The 23,254-nt window shown below is 53.0% G+C and overlaps 1 protein-coding gene across 15 annotated transcripts in view; it reads right to left on the bottom strand.

Moving 5' to 3' along the window:
• The window catches only part of MYT1L (myelin transcription factor 1 like), a 427,147-nt gene that overhangs the window by 126,167 nt on the left and 277,726 nt on the right, over positions 1 to 23,254 (bottom strand). For all 15 annotated transcript variants that reach the window (XR_008418137.1, XM_053891207.1, XM_019435814.2 and 12 more), the window contains exons 6-8: positions 16,158 to 16,212; positions 15,952 to 15,985; positions 15,595 to 15,657 (exon numbers count right to left, since the gene is read on the bottom strand). Coding sequence is in view for 14 of the 15 variants with exons in the window: in XM_053891207.1 (XP_053747182.1) it covers positions 15,595 to 15,657; positions 15,952 to 15,985; positions 16,158 to 16,212 (152 nt within the window). In the remaining variant the exon portion in view is untranslated. The remainder of the gene's footprint in view (positions 1 to 15,594; positions 15,658 to 15,951; positions 15,986 to 16,157; positions 16,213 to 23,254) is intronic.

The following is a 23,254-nucleotide window of genomic DNA, read 5'->3' as shown; positions in this document are numbered from 1 at the left end:
AGAGCCTTCTGGCCAGCGTGCGAGGACGCCAGGCCGCACGCAGGTGCGTCCAGAGTCCCCTCGCTCCACAAGGCTTTGACGTCACGGCAGAAATGCTCCCAGCGGCACAGACACTTGCACTGACCCTGGAGCCTCCTCTGGTCCCCCTGCCGGTCCTGGGCCGCGCACCTGGGAACTGCTGCCCCGAGGCCACACTGGGCCCTTCCCCGCCTCCCCCCCCTCCCCCCACCCCCGTCTGCAGGCTGTCCTCACTCTCCACCCTGCTCCTGACCGCAGTCTCGGCTCACGATGTCTGCTCCTGTCCCGCACGCCATCCTGAAGCTGGGGCTCCGACCTCTCCCCGCCGGCACACGGGAGGCCCCTCACCTGCTGTCCTCCGCACCCCTGCCCTGGGGGACGGCCTCGGTCCCCGCGGGGAACTTGCTTTTCTGTCCTCACTGGGCTCCCGGCCCCCTGCCCCACCTGCCCCTTTGAGGGCTGACTCCCCCTTGCGCTGCCCCGTCCTGGGCCTCGGCTACCTGGTGGGCGGCCGCCCCTGCGTTCCGAGTCCACACCCGGGCACTGGAAGAGACGCCCACTCTGGTGGCCAGGGGCCTCGGCGCTCGGCACACGGCTACCTCGTCGCAGGGGCGCAAACGCTAGCCTCGCCGCCCGGCCGAAGGGCTGAACGAGTGAACGAAAATGTGGAGTTTCCCCACGGGCCAGGCCTCATCCCGCATTGCCTCCCTCTGCCCGAGCAGCGCAGTCCCCCTCGCTCGCCGGTGGGAGGCTCTCCCCTTGGGAGCACCCACCAGCCCAGGAGCGTGCGTCCACGTTCCTCTGCCCCGCTGTCCCTCGACGTGACTCCATTACGGCACCGGGGACGCTGTGTCCTACGTGTGTTTCCACAGGGAGGTGCAGGTGCTGTGGGGAGAGGTGCTTTCCTCCCCGGGATGTGCTCCAACACGCACAGCAAGTTCCTGACGCTCGGTGCAGAGGCAGTTAGCATCCGGGTGGTGCCCCCGGGCCTTCCTCTGGGAAAGGGCACAGTGTCTTACTATGGACGGTAAACTGAGGCAGTGTCATCTGCTCACGTGTAGAAGTCGCTCTGTGTTTCGCCCGTTTCCCTTATTCAGGGTCTTGCATTTCGCCGGTAGCTTCCCTTCTGCAGGCGTGTAGTGAGGGCCCACGGGGAGCCCGCGCTGTAAAGGGGCCCGCGGCGAGGCAGACGGAGAGGCTCTGTCCCAGGGGTCGAGGGCCATCCGTCTGGGAAGCAAAGTTTCCACACGGGCAGACGCGGCAATAATGGAGGGGTGTGTGCAAGCATGTGCTTGGCGAGGTTGGCCTTGGTGACACGTGTTTGACGTGTAGAAGGGAACCCGGTCTTCAGAGGGTCGTGAACACTCCTTGCACAAAGTGAGAGCCGTCGGGCAGTGGCTGAGGCGGAATGTGGGCTGAACTGGGGGCTTGGTGTCTACCCGTGTCTCCCACCTGCCGGGAGATGAAGTGAATTGTTCCAGACCCTTCTGGTAGCTGGAGCCAGAGCTGGGACAAAAAAAAAAAAAAAAAAAAAAAGTCTTCCAACTTCCAATTCCAAAATGTCACATTTGGAGATCTGTGTCCACGTCATTTCTTAGGTGAAGGTCACCATGAACAGCGCCTGGTGCGTTTATAAGTGAACGAAAGAGATCGAAAGTGACGTGGCCTCCTGTTCAGGCATTTTGGGGTGCACGGCAGAGCTCGTGTGGAAAGCCAGGCCCGCGGCTGGAGACGGGTCTCCGTGGGCACGCCTGTCTTGTCCCAGCCTCCTCCTCCGGCAGCCCCGGGCCACGGCCCCACGATCCGCACCTCTGGACGCATGCCTCCCTGAGTGCTGCACACCACAGGTCACGGCTGCTCCCAGGGCGGGAGGCGTCCCCCCCACTCCCCTCCAGGTATCCTTTCTGCTGGACAGCGAGCCCTCGGCTGTCAGCATTGCGGGGCGTCCCTCCAGCAGTCCGTGACGTCACATGGTCTCGCCACTGCCTCTAGGCCGCTCCCTACGAGCCCTGTGATTTCTGGAGGAAGCGACTGGCAGAGTCCCCGTGTCGGGCTGGAAATGCAGCCCGTCCATCTGCTTGCCCCTGCTGGGTCCCTGCTCCCGGGATGACATTCGCGGCGCTGTGCTGATGTCTGTCTGTCCGCCCGGTTCCTCGGTGCGTGTGTCCTGGGGCCGCGGCCAAGGGCAGCTGCCGCAGAAAAGGTTCGCTGGACCCCCAGCAGCTCGCCCCAGCCACACCGTCGGGGTGGGGTGGGTTCCCAGCAGCGGCACAAAGACGCGCAACGTGCGGGAGCCTCTCATAACCTGCAGAGGCTCCGGGGTGACGGCAGGAGCGGGAGAAGGACTCACCCGGGTGGAATCTCTACGCCTGTCGCCCGCCTGAATTCTGATCGTTTTAAAATCTAAAGACATTTTTGTGCAGTGTTCACACCGGAACGGCAGCAGTGGAAAAAGGTAATCTACGAAAATGCTCTCCAAGTACTCCACAGTGTTTCTTGTTTTCAGGAGAAAACAGATGACAATTTATAATTTAAGTAGATCTCTTCTGTAGAGTTATACATTTGTGAGTGATATAAAGATAAAAACAGCCCGCACGAAGGGATTAAAATTGCTGGTGGTTTCAGGCGTCAGGGCTGAAGGCCGAGCGCCAGCCTGCGGGGCGCACGGCATCCAGGGAGCGGGTGCCGTGCGTGCGAAAGGCTTACGTGAGGCTGGTCGCGGGTGTCCGAGGCAAGAACCCTGTTGTCATGGAGGCTGGGGCCCGAGGCCACGGGGGTCGGGGGCAGGCCTGGGCGTGCTAACTCGCCATCAGTCCCTGTGCCCGGAACACTGCCGGCTTACACGGTTTACTCCAGTAACTCGATGGAGACAACTGTGGGATCTCACGTACCGTCAGTTTCCAGAAGACTAAGTTAACCAGCCTTCTGGTCACTGGTAGCCCTGTCTGTGCAAAGGGACGGAGGCCATCCCGGAGCCTGCAGCGACCGGCCGGAAGCAGGAGCAGTCCAGGGTCGGCCTCCCACGCACCAGATCAGCTCTCACCATCGGGAAGGGATACGTTTGGCCAGAGTCTATCCAAGTGCATGGAATGATGGAATGACAGGGTCACAGTGAACGGGGCTGTCCCCAAGCTCCGAGTGTTTGGCGGGTATAGATCGCTATCAGTCCCGAGCATGGAGACGCAGGGCAGGGAGGGGACCAAGCTCACACCCTGTCCTCCCTTCTCTGTACAAATGAAGCCAGGACAATTTAAGTGGTTGCCTTGCTGTCCTTTGGCATTGCAACTGGTGACAAGAAGAAGATGCTCTAATCTTCCCGAAGTTAAATCATGAAGACACGTGACAGACCGAAAGGAACGTGTCTGGGCACGCTCACCAGCTCAAAGTTAAAATGCAGCGGCATTGGTGGGGGGGTCCTGCTCACTCGTCGGCTGATGGGAGCACAGAGACGCCGGGGCCTGGTGCTGTGTCCAGGGTGGCAGGAAAAGGACTCGGGGGGAAGACGCCTCCAAGAAACCCAGGCGACGACAGGTGTGCCCGTGGATGTGCCTTGAGGAGGTCAAGGTGACTTTCCACTTTCTCGTGTGCCCTGTCCCTGCACAGACACACTTGTGCTTCAGGCTTTGTTGTCTGGTCACCCGGCTCCTCTTCTGAATCCCGTGCTTGCCGTTCAAGGCTGGGCTGGTGGCAGGGAGGGGTGAGCCGGGTGACCATGACAGAGAGGAGAAGGTGAGTGTCCTTTTGTGCCTGGCGCAAAGCATCGGCCCCTCTGCTTTTGTCCGGCTGTGGAAAACACTGTCCTAGGCTGTGGGAGGGAGGAGCGGTCTGGGGGGCCAGCTCGCCCAAACACTAAGGGGGATCATTCTCAGGCAAGAAGAAAGCATGGCTTTCATGGCTAAGCATGCCGTTGTCCGGAATTGTCCGGAAAAGGCACTGTTGAAAATAATGATCAATTTTTTAAAAATGGATCCTTTCACAAATACTATAACTCTTTTTCCAAGAAGAAGGAAGTATTTTAGAAACAATTACATCCCCTATTGTGTGCAATGGGGTAACATCGCATCCTTCTGCTGGTGGGAACGTACGAAGATTCCTTTTGCTGGAAAGAAACTTAAAAGAACAGTTCCTGTTTTCCTGCTCTCCAGCCCCACGCTTCTCCTTATGACAACATGCACCAAAGAATCAAAGTCGTAAAAAGGTATCTGTAAAGATACTTATCACACATTTTTCATAACACGAGAAAGTTTCAAAAAACTAAATTATTTCTAACAATAAGAGTGGAGTTGGAAGTCAGCCATGAAAGTCAAAATAAAAGTCTTTACTGATATAGGAAAAGGCTCATGTTATAATGTTCAGTGAAAATAAAAAAAGAAATACAAATTTAAATCCTGAGACTGATTTGAATAAACAGCAAAAACGCATTAAAATCAAAGGAAAAACCCAGCAGCAGTGGTGGCTGACGTCCGGGGCAGATGTCACGCAGTGACCATAACGCAATCAATACTCAGAGAAGGCTGTCCCCATTTCCGTCCTTTACTCTAAGTCACTCTGACTCCCTTCAGCCTCTCTGGTGAACAGAGGCCCCTGGAGAGTCAGTTAAGAGCATCTGAAAAGCTAACCCCTTATCTTTCCAAGTTCGGAAGCGTTTCAAAGACTGAGGAGCCCTGCGTGTGCATGGTCCCTCCCCGCAGACCTGGTGCCAGGCGCCGTGCCGCGTGCCCCGTGTCCCCCCAGTGCCCCGATGGCCCCGGGTGGGGGCGAGAGCCACCGGACGCGCCTCCTGGCTGGGGAAGGGCTGTGAAAGCCCCCCCCAAATTCTCCTCTTCTCAGCCTGCACCACACCCCCTTCTTTTCGTGTATTAGAAGTCAATCTAGGATAATTTAAGAAGTGTCCCCAATAACGGCCATGCCCGCCTCACAGGGGGGACTGGCGCTGGAGGGGACAGAAGTCCACCAGGGTGTGGACAGCAGCCCAGGACCACGGAGCTGTGCTGGTGGCCAGTGCCAACACCCACGGGACCAGGACTTGTAAACTATAAAGTGCTTCTCGCATTGTCCTGCCGCTGTTGTTACTGTTACAGGCATTACGGGGGCTTCCCATAGGGAAGGGGGGAGGGGCTACAGCGGCGTTCCCGATGTCCGCTGGCCAGGACCCTTCTTGGCGGCCACCGTCCCACCACGCTGCGTCCCACCTGTGAGGCCTGTGCCTCCTTTAGCCACCTGTCCTTGGAGAGAACTCTGTCGGCACCCACCCCGCCTGTCCCCACCCCTGGGCCCCTGCCGGGAGGGGGTGAATCGAGAAGACACGAGGAGGGGCCTGTGCCCATATGTGGCCCCATCAGGACGGAGTCTCTGTTCCTGACCCCATGCCGAGTAGCTGCTCTCCATGTGACGTGACGGGCCAGGTCTGTATGAACAGGGACCGGAAGCATCCATGAGACCGAGTGCGCACGACCCGCGGTTGAGGCCTCTACTCCAGGACTGCTGTCTGGCGGACCCTTCCCCCGATGGCGCCTCTGCCTCCTGCCCTCTTAGCTTAGCTGCTCTCTGGAGAAGCACACGGCACCGCTGGGCCCGCCCCCCTCCAGCCTGTCCTCCCTACCTGCTCTCGGGGGAGCACAGACTCTCCACTCACAAGCCATTGCGCTGGCCGAGGGGCTCACAAAGCGGTTCGGGCACATCCCTGAATTGTTATGCATTATTTACGAATGGAATTTCTTCCAAGATGCTCATTTCCCTGCTCTCGCTCCCTGGAGTTTTAGGAAATGCATCCACTTGTACGTGAAGCGTATCCCTGGCGATGTTAAATATAGCATTAGGTAATATTCACAGCCCGGAGAGTGGCTACTAAATTACAATGAGTGGATCTTTCAAAGTCTGTTGAATCATACAAATGGAGTGCAGCACTCTCCCTTAGCGGGAAAGGGAAGGCGCGTTTATCTTGAGGATCCATTCTAAGCCCACAAGGGCTCGACGGAGACTGCCGGGGCCCAGGCACGCCTGTCCGAGTCAGGCTCCACACAGTCTCCAGGGCGCGTCCGGCTCTCCCCCCAGCCCGCCCGCCCGGGCCCTGCATCCCTGCGTGCTCCTGGCTACTGCGCTCTGTTCGGGCCAAGGCCGTGGGGCAGAAACGGCCAGGCGGCCACAGCGCCTGGCTCTCAGACGACACGCTGGCCCAGGGCCTGGAGGGGGCTCCGAGCAGCCCTGAGTCCCTGGACCCCACCCGTGAGTGCAACACGATGCCCGGAGATGGCTCTGGGGGGTCCCAATCTGGGGCGGGGCTGAGCCTGGCGAGGCCGCCTGGTCTGCCCTGACCCCTTCCCAACCAGGCCCGCTTCCTTGATTCCGCCGTGGGAGGAGAGCCAGATGCAGGACGGCACCGTCCCTGGTTGGGAGTCGTCCTCTGCGGCCACAGGGAGGCCTCGGGAGCGAAGGTCATGGCGGCACCACGGGGGCATGGCTGGGGCTGCTGGGGGGACAGCCCTCCTCCCCAGCTCCTGGGAAATGCTGGGGCCACGTCACGGTCACAGGCAGGGCTGAAGTCTGTGAGGTGGAACGCCAGGCTCTGGCCTCGCGTCCGCAGAAGTCTGTCCGGCCGGGACCGAGACGTTCCCAGGCCGCCCCCCACCCGGGAGAGGGGAGGAGGACAGATTTGTGAGGCAGCTTCTGGCACTTGGGGTCTTCGGGGCACGGGTTTGTCACCACCCAAGATTTTTCAGATTCGTACCCGCTCCTGCTAGATGCTTCTACCCAGAAGAAGTCTCCTTCCTCCGTTACCTGCAGACTCCCTCTGACCAGGTGCCTGCCTTCTGTATACACACACCTGTTCCTTGGGCAGCGGTTGTCCAACTCAGGGAGCATCAGAATCCCAGACCGCAGGGCCCCCTCCGCAGCGTCTCACCCAGCAGGTCTGGAGTGGGGCCCAAGCACGTGCTGGCTTCCCAGAAGGTTTCCAGGTGGCACTGATGTTCCAGGTCACGGAACCCTACTTTGAGAACCCTTGCCTTAGGGGCACTGACCCCGCCTCCAGCTCCAGGGCTGGGCCCGACAGTCAGGAGGGCGATCAGGGAGGGCTCGCAGGTGGCTGGAGACCCAGCTGGAGCACTGGAACAGAGGATGGTGTTGGCAGCTTCTCGGAAAGTTCCCCCTTGTGTTTCCGCGAGGTCCTAGAAGTGACCCCTCCGGTGTCTTCTGTCCCGTGACTCGGGAGAGCTTTGCAGCAGAGGGGCCGGTGATGGGGCAGAAGCCCCTGAGGGAGGGAGGCTCTTTGTTTCCAGTTTACGTGAGACAGTTAATTCTGCATTTTGTAAGCCCGTCGGACGAGGGTTTTCCATTTACTGCAGCTGGCGACATACTCAGTCACACAGAAACTTTTCAGACAAAAGCACTAAAATCTCACCGAACGAAAGCAGCGTTACCGCCAAGTGAGCACTTCCTCCCTCCGTCTCTCGCTAATTCAGGCAGGAAGAGGGTACGGTTTCAATCGGGTCTTGGGGTCTAATGTTTGACACACCGTTTTCTCTTCGGGACACAAGATCAGAGAACGAGGAGAAGGGAGTCCTCACGAGGGTCCTCAAGGTGTGGGTACAGGTGAGCGCAGTGTGACCGCTCTCCAACACGGATTTAAGGAACGGGCTCACAGTGGGGCTCACCAGGCGGTTCCCCCAAAACCGTTCATTGCGAAACAGATTCCGGGCGCTGGGAGCCCTTCCTGGAATCCTCACCCGTGTGCACGCTGAAATCTGGTGGGGGGTTCCCCACCCGGAGATCCCCTCTCCCCCCCGCCTGCAAGCTCTCGTGTGGGGACGTGCACCTCACAGCGGGAGGAGCCTGGCCCTTCCCGTCCCAGGGGGGAGAGTTGTCAGCACGCACTGTGGGTCCCACAGCGGCTCAGCCCCCCCGACCTCAGGAACCCTCCTGTCCGCGCTTCCCACGGAGAAAGCGGCTGCCGTAATCCCAGTGCACGTGGTGGCGGTCAGAACTGAACTTGGGGAGAACCCGAGATGATGCCTGTTGTTCCCACCAATTTCTGAGGAGTAAACACTCTGTTGATGTTTCAAAGCCATGTTTATATATTCTCATCATTAGTCAAGAAATGAGAGCCAGGTTATAAATGCTACGTCTAGACTCGACCAATCCAGACTGTGAATGCCACCGAGTGTCCACGGGTATGCTTACGGACGTTAGTAACTGCCCGAAAATGCCCAAGTTCCTTCTCTGTGAATGTGGAATTATTTGAAACATATATAGAATTTCGTCAACATCAAAAGTGTGCCCCAAATGCGTTACGTGTCTTGTTTTTCAGATTTAAATGCACCGAATCAGTCACGCTGAGCTCTAAAATACATAATGAAACAGGCAACGGCCAGAGACCTGGCCATCTGGGCAGACGTACTATGGGCAGCAGGCAGACTGCTTTTCCAGGATAATGGCCAGGGAGCTTTGTATTTATTTATTTATTTTTTCAAATAAAGGATGTATTGTGACAATAAAGGTTAAGTGTCGTCTTGGTCTGAAAGGACTGTGCCTGAATCTCGTCTGTCTGCACACATGTGACTAATAATAAGCTGTGAGCGGCGAGTCCGGAACCCTCTTGCTTTGATTCTACTCCATACAGATAAGTCCCCAGATCTCCAAATTTCTGCCCCCTGTACCGTCGTGCAAGCTACCAAATTGATATTAAAACATATATGCCCTGACTTCTGGTTTATAATGCCAGTGACGAACGGTAAAAAGGAGAGGCGTGCCATAGGGTTCACGGATGGGGTGATGGCGTGCACAATGACGGCTCATAAAGAACGAGGGGGGAGTTCTTGATTCTTGCGGGTTCGTGAAGTAAAACACCGATAGCCTGGCTGAGTGGCTTCGTGCACAGAATTTTTCATGAGCGTCCCACGGCGTGCCCTGCTGTATGGCATCCATACATTAATTAGAGCATTCAGCAAACACTGCAGTGTGCTCCATGCACCCGAGTGAATCTTCATTTTTCACATGCAGGCCCTTACTAATTAAAATCAGCTTTGCAATTAAACGCGGAAAATTGTGTTAAACTTTCAAGCGTAGTTAGAAAAAAATGCAATTATGCTGGGGTGTTTTATTTTAATGCAAATGAAATTTCTATCAGTGTGAAATGGGTAAAAGGGAAGTGCAGGGATCCCTGTTTCTGCTTCCTCTTTTCTTTCTTTCTTTCTTTCTTTCTTTCTTTCTTTCTTTCTTCTTCTTTTTTTTTTTTTTTTTTTTTTTGGATTATAGATGCTCTTCTCTGTTGCACATCGCAAGGCTCCACTCCACTATTTCTCGCCAGTACCTGGCTCTGTTCCAAGGCTTTTAGTGAGTGCTCTCTGCCAAGGCATGAATAATACAGCCCCCAGGCTGTTGGCAGAATCCAAATGAGGCATGCGTACATCAGGAAGCAAGCCCTCGACTTCAGCTCCAGAACAAGCTCCAGTGAAGACAGGCAATTATTCACCCGCGGCTGCCGCCATGGCAATCACACTGGCGGGTGCAGAGGTATACGAGATGGGAAAAAAAATCTGAATATGGAATGTGCACAACAAGCCAGAGAGAATCCAATAATTTTCTAATGAAAAAGGAAAGCTACCATTTGGAGCTTTTAATTTTAAAGTTTCAAGATCAATTGACTTGACTCAGAATTTTCTAAATTGGGGAGGAATGAAATATGATACTGATACCCATCACCTAGCTTTTGGGTGCTTGTTGAGTGGGCAAGACTCTGAAGGTAGATTTCAGGTCAAATATTCCATCAGAACCTTATGCCCAACAAACACATACTTTTAGAAACTGAAGTGAGGGGTAAATATAAATGAAATCCACTAAATTTCAGAAAGAAATCTGGAGAGGTCACACAACAGATGAGTGAGGAATGAATCCAAGTTAGGGGTTTCCTCTGTCTCTCTGTCTCTCTCACTAGAGGCTCATACAACAATCGCTATTCAGAAAGAAGTAAATCCAACAATTACAAATGTTCCAGGATGTACATAACTATTACAGAAAAGGCTACGATTCAAATGCCTCTACACTGGTTAGTATTAATCTGTAATAGATATTGATATATTTTTTATCATTCCTATTTCTAATTGGCATTGGTGAAATTTCTAAAAACTTTAAGAATAGTGAATTGACCATAATTTTGGCAAAAAATTTAGCTTACAGAGATATAGCCCTTTCTAAACATTATTTTGCTTTAACACAAACAATATTTCATCTCAACAGGGGGAGAAAAAACATGCATTGTGAATATAAGGCAGTAGAGTTTTCAATCTTCGTTAAATGTTCATGAGTAGATTTTTTGCAGAAATGCTTTGACATTTGGCATTTTGCTCCTATCTTAGTATCCGTTCTTGCAAAGCTCTGGATTAATAACCACATCTCTCCGTCGTGTGGCTGAGCGGCCACAATGATTTTACATAAGAAGTCTTATGTGAGGCTTTTTGTCACCATGTCCCCACCCTTCCTTGAGATGTCCGTCTTTGGCCGGGGGGACGTCCAGCCTGAGGTGCCCCCGCCAGCTCTGGGGTCAGGCTCAGCAGCCACGGACACCCTGCGCCGTGGTGTTGCTCACTCCAAGGACGTTGCCTTGGTGACGTCCACACACTTCCCACCTGACCTGGCCCCTGCTCCGCCAACACATTCACGGGCCGGCAACTTCCTGAATTCCAAGGGTGTGGCTTCCACACATTCCATTTTCTCTGCCACCTTCCCACCGCAGAGATAGCTGTGGACACGTGGGAAACCAGTGGTTTTTCACCCATGGGCGTCTGACATGCTTACACTCTGGGAAAGGAGGTGATGCGGAGGAGAGCAGAGGGGGCTCAGGAAGCTCCTGTCCCTGAACTTGGGCATCTAAGACTTTGGAAAACCCACTTAAGATAGATAGTTTTGGGGCACTTGGGTGGCTCAGTCGGTTGAGCGTCCGACTTCGGCTCAGGGAATGATCTCACAGCTTGTGAGTTCAAACCCTGCGTCGGGCTCTGTGCGGACAGCTCGGAGCCTGGAGCCTGCTTCGGATTCTGTGTCTCCCTCTCTCTCTACCCCTCCCCTGCTCATGCTCTGTCTCTCTCAAAGATGAATAAACATTGAAAAAGAAGTGAGTTTTCCCATCTACAAAGAAGCCCCGTAGTTGGACCCATGTTTGAGATACACGAGGGTCTCTAGCTGCCTGTAAGTATCGCTGAGAAAAGTCGTATGCACTCAGGGAGGCAGAATTCACTGAGCCACGTGTGAGGCTGTGTGACAGTGAGTGCAAAGGAAGAGGTCAGCTCACTGCATACAGAAGAGGCTATGTTAGTGCCCTGGTTCATAACAGGAGAATTATTTCTGCCCCGATCGCCAAGTCCGTAGTGTTTTTGTCACACGTGTATGGTGGTAACACGAAACCTCAGGTGGGAAAAACAGAAGTCAGACTCACGTGTCCAGATACTAACGACGCTTCTGAAGAGAAACGTTTCTGATGTTGATTAGCTTCATGAGGGGCCTGGTCCTTATTCTGTCTTCCAGGGCACAGAGTGTTGACTGAGCCTGGATCCCTGCTTGTCAGTGGATGGCAATTCAGATGTGTTTACCTTCGGCACTAAGGGACTGATGTACCACTTGCACCAGGTAGTGGAACTGTTTCTTTTTTCCCATTTTTGCTTCGGCTGCCCAAAGACTCGGAACAAAATGCAATGCTCTGTTCAAACCCCTGATACGTCCTGGGTTTCTGGTAAAAATATGTTCCTGCTTCCCTCACATTCTTCCTAATTTACATCTTTGATCCAACTTTTAATTGTGCAGAGTTGTACGCATGTTTACCAGCTACTTCAGACTGTTTATGACCCGTGAACATAAACAAATGCCCGTGGGGGCACCTGGGGGCTCAGGTGGTTGAGTGTCTGACTGAAGCTCAGGTCATGATCTCACAGTTCATGAGATCAAGCCCCATGTCAGGCTGTGCACTGACAGCACAGAGCCGGCTTGGGACTCTCTCTCTCCCTCTCTCTCGCTCTTTGCCCTCCTTTTCCCCTCAAAATAAAGAAATACACTTAAAAGAAAATAAAAACATACCCATGAACAGACTGTCTTTTGTTCAAGCACAGTATAGATTTCCCACACCTGCCTCAAATTACTTTCCACGTGTTCAAATAAATAGATGTGTCCACATACTAAAGTACCTTTTTACTTGACTACGAACTGACGTGATATATGAATAAAATGAAATTATGTCCCTAATAAAATGAAAATACATTCCCTGAATATCATGTTGCTAAAATACCAAACGGGTGGGTAATTTCATCAAAACCAAGACCCGGGCTGCCACTCTTGTCACACTGGAAGAGGCTGGGTCTCGTTGGGGATGGAACAGCAGAGAAGTCAAGGCCACACCTGTGCTGTGGGTACGGAGGTCAGGGCCACACCCGGGCTGTGGGGTGCGTGCAGACACTTATGTACATAAATAGCTGTCAGAGGGGAGAGACTTCGGTAGCAGGGAATCCTTTAAAGCCAGAAATAATTGAAATGTTACAGATTTGAAATAGCGCCAGTCACAAGATATTAATGTATACATGAGTCTCATCTACCACGAGAAGCACCTTTTCGGTTTAGGTAGTTCAAGTGTCATCCCTTAGTTAAAAATTACCGGTAATATATAATCACTAGGGAAATGAAAATCAAAAACTACAATGAGATATCACCTCACACCTGTCGGAAATGGCTAAAATCAACCACGCAAGAAACAAGTGCTGGCGAGGAGGTGGGGAAAGAACCCTCGTGCACTGTTGGCGGGAATGCAAACTGGTGCAGCAGCCAGAGACCAGGGTGGAGGCTCCTCAGAAAACTGAAAACAGAGCTACTCTATGATCCAGTGGTTTCACTACTAGGCATTTACCCAGAGGGAACGAAAACACTAATTTGAGAAGCTCTATGCACCCCTATGTTTATTGCAGCATTAGCTATAATCACCAAGATATGGAAGCAGCCCGAGTGTCTCTTGGTAGGTGAGTGGAGAAAAACCACGTGGTATGTGTATATATATGTAGGAATATTATTCAGCCATAAAAAGAAGGTATTATGCTAAGTAAAATAAGTCGGAGAAAGGCAAATATCATATGGGGAATCTAAAAAAAAGCCAAAGAAACACACAAAAAGCAGAATCGGACCTCTACGTACACAGGACGAACTGGTGGCTGCCAGAGGGATGGGGGTGAGGAAGGAGGAAGACGGGTGAAGGGAAGGAGGAGACACAGCTTCTGGTCACGGAATGAGTGAGTCACAGGGATGAGAGGCAGAGCACAGGGGACACGGTCGGCGATACTGTAACGGTGTCGCACGGGGACAGATGATGACTACACTTGTGATGGTCACAGTCCAACGTATAGAGCTGTCAGATTATTGTGCTGCACGCCTGATGCTAATGTAACATTGTGTGGCCACCATCGTAGAAAATTATCGACAACATATAGACATCAAAAATAAAATGGACAGCCCTGACAGTCTTGTCGAGAAGCGGCTTATGTGGTCACATGAGTTCTCAATGGTGATTAGTTCTACATAACAAAGTCTGTAAGTATCTCATTCAAAAACTGAGGAAATCGAAGTCCTAAATGTTCAGTAATCTGTCCAACGCCCCTCGCTGACTCGTGGCGCCGTGGTGCTGGAGGAAAGTCCTTCGTCCGCCGCCACCACATTAACTGTTTCTACCAAAATGTTAGAAATTTTAACGATTACGCAGACTATGACTTGTGATAAAAATTATGACATTATTTTAAATTCAATTAGAAATGGGTTGAAAAATTGTCTAAAACTGGATGTGTCCGTGACCCTGCTCTAAAGTGCCGGCCCCATCACTCCTGGAAGATTCGCACGCTCTGTGCTCACACCCGCATCGTGTCCCAGAGGAAAATGCAGGCTGGCGGTCTTGAGGCCACCCCCAAGCTAAGCGCCGAAGTTCTGTGCACGCAGGGAAAGAGACCTCGCAGGCAGGTGTGCACGCCCATGTCACGTGGGGACGTGGACGCACCGCTTGATGCGCCTTGGGTAAGAATGTGTTTCAGAGGGTTCTTTGGAAACGTCATGGGTTTTCCTGAAAAACCGTGGTGATGAATTGTCTAGCTAACACCTAATTCAAACTTTCTAGCCAAATGTGATCACTCCTTCCGGTAACAGTATGATAAATTTTAACCATTGACTAATCAAGAGAGGAATAAGGGAAAACCTTGATTTCATTCATGGCTTGCTAACTTGTTTTTCATTGAAAACATAATCAATGTGGTTTTAAAAACCTTTAGATTAAGAATTTACAAAATAAATTCTTATAAAATAAAATAACATACTTTAAGTAAACTAATTATTTAACTTACATACTCAGGATTTTACTATAATATACAATAACAATAATAATATGATAAATTGAATTTAGGTTTTAAATAGCCAGATTCCCTTAGAAACGACCTGTCGTTCCTTTGGTAGGTAGAGAAATCTGATAACCATTTCATCATGGATGCTTGTTAAAAATTCCCCATCTCCTTAGATGCTAGCATGGGGGTTTGGGGAGTAATTTGTAATTTTCCCCTTGATTTTACTGAAGGACAATCAAAATAATTGCTTGATTTCACCCGTAAATTAATGTTCAGCTGAAGAGGAAATGAAACGTAGGGCAGCGCAGGCAGGGTCACCCTGAGGTGTTTCAGGCACACCTGGTCGAGGGTCTGAGCTTTCATTACGTGGGCTTCCTTCTTGATGGTTTGTTAGGATGAACGACCTTAGTCCTCGCAACCTAATTTGTGAAAAATTAGCTAAAAATTTATTCTAGCCTGTAAACATCTCCAACTCCTCACGACCGAAACCTTCCCTTGAAAGGTAAAGCTGCATTAATAGCACAGGGAAGAAATTCCTTATGGAAAAGTAAATCTAAAGATTGATCTCTTCATGACTCTCAGCCCTAGATGTGCAATACAATTCTGCTGTGATGCGTTTTTAGCAATAATTATCTAGCCACCTGATCTCCTGGATGTCCACACCCAGTGCCGTTACGGACCTAAACTCCAGTGTTTGCAAGAATAATATAATCGTTTAAGCCCCAAAGTCTCATTAGTGTGATCTGTCCTGGGTGTTAATCTCCTGCCGGGACCTCCCCCAGCAGCTGCCCAGGTGCCCACCTGGGCTTCCTTTTCCAGGACAGATAAATTATGGAAGCTGAGTTCCTGCAGAAGGATCAGGAAGGTCACACTTTAATTTACCATCCATGACTTGCCACCCTGCCGCTACCAGAATGAGCACGTGGGCACGGACAAATAAGCCATCCCAATGAGGCAGAGGGAGGCTCTTAGCAGGTGCCCTGTGTGTGTGGGAAAATGAGTTTAAGGCTGTTCTTAATTTGTGTCATCTTATGTATTATCGTGAATTCTGCCCACCCTCTGAGACTTTGCCCGGGAAACCAAAGGCTGAATTCACAGCAGAGGAGAGGAGGAAAAGACAGCACTCGCTCTTTTCCAGGAATACCCCCCACTCATTTTCGTCCTTGGGTTTGGGTGTCTCAACAAGCCACTGTAGACCATATATAGTGAAAAAGGCGGCCGTTACCTTCTGTGTCTTGCGTATTTGCCACTGACGTGACCGCTGCCGTCACAGCCCGGCGTGGGACAGCTGCAACGGGAAAGAGGTAATTACATGGGGGCTTCGCTGCAGGCGGGTGGGACCGAGCGCTTGGTGGCATCGGGGGAGGGGCACACAGAGGGACGGAGAGGAGGCAAATCTGGAAGGAGGGAACAATTAGGGCTGCTTTTTCTTAGCAGGTCTCAGGGAGTTGCCTCCATCAGTGCAGCAGGGTAGGACCAAGCCGCCGACAGACCGGGGGCGGGAGGGGAGCGGTGTGCCCATTAAAAGGCATGGGTTCTCTACACGGCTTCTGGGGATACATCGTGCCCACGGAGTACTAACCTGAAGGGCTCCTGTATGGCTGGTTCCACGGGAACTGCAGAGAGATGGGAAACAGAGATTTATCATCGATCACACGCGCCCTCTCCCACAGAAAGCTATCGAGAGGGTGGTGTCAGAGCAGGTCCGAGTGGCCCTCACACCCAGCTCCACAGGACGAAGGGGACCCTGAACGGGGCCTCCGGGGGCTTGGAGAAGCGCGGACCTACCTCGAACCCCTTTGGACCGTGTCCGATGGCGCTTCTCCTCGGCGTCCACCTCCATCTGTGGATAGACGAGCAGGCGGTCAGTTCGGTCAGCAGCGCATGCGGCCAAACACGGCCGTCTTAGTGGCTATGGGGCAACCCTCTGGGAGAGCGACGTGGGGGGAAAGCACCAGGCGATCTAACTGTGTCACTTAACGAAGCAAAGCGGACCTTGACCTTGCAGGGGCCGCTTCAGCGGGAGGCCCCACCCTCTGTAACGGGGCGGGGGGGGGGGCTTTGATGAAGCTTAGGCACAGCCTCTTTGCCCTTTTCAAAGACCGATTGGGAGACCTCGGCGTGAGTTACGAGTGGCACTTTGTAGCCAGCACCTGAGAGGTAGCCCTTATGTTTGCAGGAAGGTTCATACGTGTAGGCTGGAATCTCCTCGGAACCCAAAGTTGAATCCGATCACACAGTTAAGGGGGGCGGGCAGGTGTGGCAGGACATGTCTGAGCTGGGGGCTGATGCCGTGTCATCTAGTTCCGGGTATAATCACCGTCCACACTGCTCCAAATCATCAGGATGCTTTCCAGGGACGACGAGGCCCTTTGCTCATGGTAACCAGCCCGTTTCACAGGTCACAGACTACCAAACATTTTTGTGTGTTACTGTGTCTGATCCTCACAATTTTCTAAGAAAGGTATCTTTACATCTGTTTTGCAGATAGGACTTGCCCAAGACTGTCTAACTAGGAGTTTTGGTTCAGGGCCCTGAATCCAAGCCACTTGTCTCTACACAATGTCTTTTTTTTTTTTTTTTAATGTTTACCCATTTATTTTTGAGAGGGAGGGAGAGAGAGAGAGAGAGAAAGAGAGAGAGAGAACACGAGCCAGGGAGGAGCAGAGAGAGAGGGAGACACAGACTCCTAAGCAGCTCCAGACTCTGAGCTGTCAGCACAGAGCCTGACACGGGGCTTGAACACACAGACCACGAGATCATGACCCGAGCTGAAGTCAGACGCTTAACCGACTGAGCCACCCAGGTGCCCCTACACATCATTTTTATTTTTTTAATTTTTATTTTATTTTATTTTATTTTATTTTATTTTTTTATAAAATTTTTTTTTAATGTTTATTTTATTTTTGAGACAGGGAGAGACAGCATGAACGGGGGAGGGTCAGAGAGAGAGGGAGACACAGAATCCGAAACAGGCTCCAGGCTCTGAGCTGTCAGCACAGAGCCCGACGCGGGGCTCGAACTCACGGACTGCGAGATCGTGACCTGAGCCGAAGTCAGACGCTTAACCGACTGAGCCACCCAGGTGCCCCTACACATCATTTTTAAGCCAAGGGACCACTGCTGGAGGGACGGACGTGTGCTGGTGTATTGGTACACCCAGTATTTCCACATGTCTGGATAATTTATACACGCAAAGTTGCATAGTAGGAGAATTTCACTCAACAGAACAGGGGGGCTGATGGGAGGAGAGCAGTAAGAACGGTCCGTCTGATCGTGAGGACAGGACATTTCAGCCCCATCTGTGATGTCCTTGCCCACCGAAGCTACCAGGAGGCAGAAGACAGGGGCACGAAGTGTCCTCTCCTCCATGCATGGTTCGCCTGCCCTGCAATTTAGGACGAGAAGGTCGCAGCGGGGCACAGAAGGGTCGTAAGGGCATGTGGTCAGTCAGACTCCCACGAAGGAGAGAGCAGGGCAGGTCTGCTGTCACAAGCAGCTGCCGGCGAGGGGTGGCTCTCCGCGGACGCAACGCTCAGGCAGTGTAACACCAGGCTCCTGAGTTACTGTTCCTGTCGACTGACCGCCAGACCCTCATTTGTTAACACTGTGTGCTGAGTATGGCAGCAAATGAAACACACACACAATAAAAAACATAGCTCATTTAATGAGTGTCGTGCCTTTTAATGGAAGACGTGTGTGCAGATGTAGGGCTGTAGATTCAATCAGATACGGATCCGAGAAATCGAGCAGCCAGAGTGAGGTGGGTCACGGAGAAAGGGCTTCATAGGGGAATCTTCGCGGCTGAAGCACTATCTGAATGAAACAAGAAACAGGTCGTGTTTTAAGCCTGTATGGAGACACGAGAGACCCAGTTGTGGGCGAGAGAGAGGGAGTGGGAGTGGGTGGGTGTGTTTCCTGGGAAGCTGGCCGTCACGGAGCTGGTGCCAGCAAGGTCGGTCCTGACGAGCGGGTGGGGGCTGGGGGCCGTGGCCTTGGGGAGAGCAGGGGGCACGTCGAGGGCCTGGCACACCCAGAGGGGTCCCTGCCACCCCGGTGTGTGTATAGCTGCAGCCGACCCTTGGGCACGGGGCTGGGATGTCTCAAGTGTATTGTGGAAACAAACTGATTCAGCGGGGGTTGAGAGCCTGTGGTGGGAGCAAGGGGGTGTCCGCAGAGACGGACAGCGCTGGGAGAAGGAGCCCTGTCCGGGTGGTGGCTCCCTCCTGGAGTGCGGTTGTCCAGAACAGAGACGCAAGAAGACAAAGATGGCCGTGAGGGACGTTTCAAGAACAGTCAGCGTGATGCAGGCTCCGCTGTGCGCCCGCCTTCCCGCCCTTGCTCTGGCGTCGCGGCCAGGGCACAGGGTGCGAGATCCCCGAGGGCAGGCACGCTGTGCGGGTTCGCGGTGTGAGTCAACAGCACCGCGGGGTAACGCATCGATGCTCCCAAATTGCTTCCCTACGTGGCGACATTTTCCAAACACTGTAGAATGCTGGCAAGGCAGGTGGGGCCCGTGGGGCCCAGAGCAAGAGTGGGCTAACCCTCAGGAAGTGATGGAGAACGTACCAGGCCACGTTCTGTGGAAATGCTGTGTTTCCTGCCACGTGGCCCGCCATGCCGTAGGACTGCGGATGCAGCGATTGTGGGGTGAAATCCCACTCTTTAAGGAATTCAACGCCGAGCACTAGCTTTCCGCTAGGGTAGATAACCTGAAAGCCGTTCTCACTGGGGCACGAGGACGTTTGGACGCGCTGCAGCCAACCCATTCTGGGAGGGCCAGGGGGGCTTTCTGGGGAGGGGTGGAATCTGATCTGAGTTTTAAAGGTTAATTGCTGGGTTTAGATTAAAAGTGGGTGGGGTGCTCATGTTCCAGGCAGAGGAATGGGATGTGCAAAGAGGTCTGCGGGCTTGGGGGTGCGCTCAGGGCACCCGAGGAGGGGAGGGCGGGCACAGCCCGCTCCCTCCCGCCCCCAGGAGCACATGGGCCACTCACCCTCCGTTCCTGACACTCAGGCTCTGCAGTCTCTGATGGGAAAACCCGCCTGTTGCTTAGGACAGACCTTGTGGCCAAAGGGTGCGAGGCTGGCATCCCTCTGTGGGTATTAAATGGAAAAACTCAGCCTCATTTGCTAACTGCTCATATAGTTGTGTGAGGATTATTTTATTTTTTTACGTTTAAATTTTTAATCCATGCTTTACATATAGAAGGACGATCTTATTTCCTTCCAGGAGAAGTGAGCTCTGCCGCTAATCCCTCGTTACACGAACCGCGCTTTCCCGCTACGCCGCAGTACCCCTCTCGCTGATGTTACCCCTCACCCAACCTGGGTCTAGCTTGGGGCCATCGCACGCCACTCTTGTACGTGTTTGTCGCAGCGCTGATCCCGCTTGAAGTTCAGGGCTCCTTGACACGTTCCGCTCGCTGTCAGGGCGACTCGGGGTAATTTGGCAAACATACGGGAGGCACCAAGCACACGGGGGCTCCCTTTTCTTTCTCCTTCAACCAACGACCCCGAACGAAGAGCTCGAAATGGTTTTGCATTTTACTTGCGCTCAGATGTGTCAGTGTGCAAAGCGCCGGTGAAGTTCGTGTTAAGCAGAAAGCGTGCGATTTGTCACCCAGAGTTTGAGGAGCGTGTTTGTGTCCTGACGTTTATGCCTACAAGCGTGTGGTCGAAGGCGAGCTGACAGCACGAGCTCATTCACACACCGGCTCCTGTGGGACCCTGGTCTCGCCCGCCTTCTCACCTCCTCGTCTCCTCCTGTGGCTCCCCTGTGGCTGGCGGCTGCCCTCTGTGCCCGGTGGACCGTGGTGCCCACTTCGTTCCTCTAGTGCCTCTGAGGCGTCAGTGGGTGATGCCACGTCGGGGTCATCTCAGGTCTGCCCCTCCCCGGAGCCCGCAAGGGGTAACCCTGCCGTCATCGCCTCACCGCGTTCCCATCCCTCTCCAGCAATGCACATCTGGAAAGCGGAGCCTCAAAGCCGCACTTAGCAGGAACGCTTTTGTTTCTAAGTTGGGCGCTCAGTTTTAAAATAAGGAGAGGTTTTTCTTAGGAATTTTAAATGGTTTTATTCTTAAAGAAAAGGCTCAAACGTAAGACATTTACTTTGGAGCCAACGAACGCGATCACACTGATTTGCTGAAGAGAGAGTGAACTGGTTTGTAATATGGGACGTCACCCTTGGAGTCAGGACGCTTTTATGCTTTTCCCTCTGTCGTCGCCCCCACCCCACAAAGTGCACACTTCCTTCAGGGTGAGGCTCCGTGAAGATCGTAGAACATTAATGATATTGAAGCCTCACACACTGCTCTCTGGTCCCTCCAGTCCTTAGAGGTTGCTTTCTGCGGGAAGGTGCTCATCGGGCCACAGCAGTGAACCCCAGGGAGGGGCGTGGGGGTCCCCACTGCCGGCCACCCCGCGCTCCGGCGACCTGCGCCTTCTGGCGGGACAAGGACGGGAAGGATGGGGTCACAGCCTCCCTGGTGCACAGCTCGGACACAAGCTGAGCCCGAGCTCCCTCCCCCAGAGACGCCCCTCAATTATTCAGGAAGCAATTACCTATGTTGTCAATTAGCCAGACCCTGTCTTTCACCTCCCGCTGCTCAGCACCGGGTCCTTTCACTGCTCATTAGCACCGGCAGGAGGAGTGGGCTACACGCGCCCAGAGGCGGGTTCATTTACCGAGCGGTGTGGCAGGTGAGAAGGTCTGCGGACTCTACTAATGGAGAGAAACCAGAGCGGCCGGCAACCTCAAGTGTGCGGATCAAACCGCGCCCACGTTTTCTGTGCACTTTTGTTCCCGTGAACCCTTGCCCCCCCCAGGCAACCTTGGCCCTCATGGCCTCCGTGTCCCCCCTCGGACGCATGGAAGTCTTGGCTCATAAAAACCCATCGGTACAGATCAGCAAGGGTCAGAAATTATATGTTGTTGGCATCCTTGAATTGTGTTTAGAATAAATACGACTGCAGTTAAAAGTCGTTTCCCGGGAGGGCTGGGTGGCTCAGTCGGTTAAGCGTCCGACTTGGGCTCAGGTCATGATCTCACGGTTCAGGGGTTCGAGCCCCGTGTCGGGCTCTGTGCTGACGGCTCGGAGCCTGGAGCCTGTTTCAGATTCTGTTCTCCCTCTCTCTCTGCTCCTCCCCTGCACGCACTCTGTCTCTCTGTGTCTCTCTCAAAAGTAAATAAACATTAAAAAAAGTTGTTTTCCACACTATGACAAAATGTTCTGCTTTTTAGTGAATTTAATGTGGTGCAAATACATTACATTTTGGGAGTTCTGTTCGATGTTTACATTAAGTGACAGGACGGCATGCTGTTAAGAAGTTGCAAAGTTAGGAGAGACAGAAGTGTCTCCAGCTCAGGCCTCATGGTTTGCAATGGTTTCAGTTTTAGGTCTCCAACCTCACAGGCTGGAAATGAAAAATTAGGCAAATACAACAGGTGCGAGAGCCTTGTTTCATCTGCTCCTACTTTCCTCTCCCTTCCCAACCTTTCTCAGCAAGGACTGGTAGCCACTGAAACCAACCTCCAGGGAAGGCGGCCCATATCCTGGGGATTCTTCACCCTGACTGATCCCGTGACGTGTGCTTGGGGCCAACAGGGGCAAAGAGAGAGGAAAAGAAAAGTAGGAATTATCTGGGCAGAGAAGAAAGTGAGGGTGTGGCTATGCCCCCCCCCCCCCCCGCCACCTGGGACCACGGTGCAGAGTGCGGTATGGTGACCCAGGGGAGCCACGTCAAACACTTATCAGTGACAGAGTGTAGGACGATATAGAAATGAGCATATTTTTATTAAATGTTTATTTGTTTTTGTGAGAGAGAGAGAGAGAGAGAGAGAAAGAGTGAGCAGGGGAGGGGCAGAGAGAGCGGGACACAGAATCGGAAGCAGGCTCCAGGCTCCTAGCTGTCAGCACAGAGCCCGACACGGGGCTCGAACCCACGGACCGTGAGATCATGATGACCTGAGCCGAAGTCGGACGCCCAACCGACTGAGCCCCCAGGTGCTTCAGAAATGAGCGTATTTGAGGATCATTTAAATGAGGAGATTTGGAGGCTAATTATGTTGCAAACTTGTGAACAAGTTCAAGCAGGTGGCATACACAAAAATTTAGAAATTCGTTACAAAAGCGTGGCGTGCCAGGGCCTGACCATGATGGGAACGGAGGAGGGAGGCTGCACCCTTGCTTTGCTTGTGGATTCCTCGTCATCACGCCCTAAGGAGGCAGAAGCATTTATGCGTCCAGTTAAATGTTGACCTTGAAGTGTCATACTCTTCTCGGACTCCTGTCACCGACGATGGTTTTCTGCTAGCTGTTCCCCAGACGGAAGCCCTGAACGGTGGACACAGACGCCCAGCTGTGCGGCAGGAAAACGTGGAACACAGAGAGCAAGCAAGAGGCGAGTCTGTGACCCCCTGGGTTTCTCGTGGTCTTGAGAGAACTCTGGAAACTCCTCGTCGCTGCAATGTTCCAGGCGTGCCCCGTCCACGGTGGTGGTGGTGGTGGTGATGGGAGCGGTTTGAGTGCCGTGAGGGGAGTGGCCACGTTTTCAAAAGAAGCCGTATGGACTGGTGGTCTGACCAACATTTACGCTGTGTCCTGGGGCAAAAGCAGGCTCCAAAGCCAAGTTACTGGAACTCGGGGACAGGGAGGGAATCTCTGGCACGCCTAGACAGGACAGCTGAAATCACCCGGGAAGCATGCTTGCCCTCAGGGCTCGGGACTGTCACGCGGGCTGATGCGCCAGTATCATCGGGGAACCCCGGGAGGTCACCCTTCCAGGCAACACCGGGGAGCCCTTAGTAAACCCCTGCATGTGGTTTGGGACTTAAGGCTTTAAGAATAACGCGACGCATCCTAAGAAGAACCCTAAGGAAACAG

This window comes from Panthera pardus, unplaced genomic scaffold (assembly GCF_024362965.1).
Source record: "Panthera pardus isolate Hobbes unplaced genomic scaffold, ASM2436296v1 HiC_scaffold_26, whole genome shotgun sequence".
NCBI lineage: Eukaryota > Metazoa > Chordata > Mammalia > Carnivora > Felidae > Panthera > Panthera pardus.
Note: the sequence above shows the minus strand (reverse complement) of the source record. Positions and strands in the feature narration are given on the sequence as shown.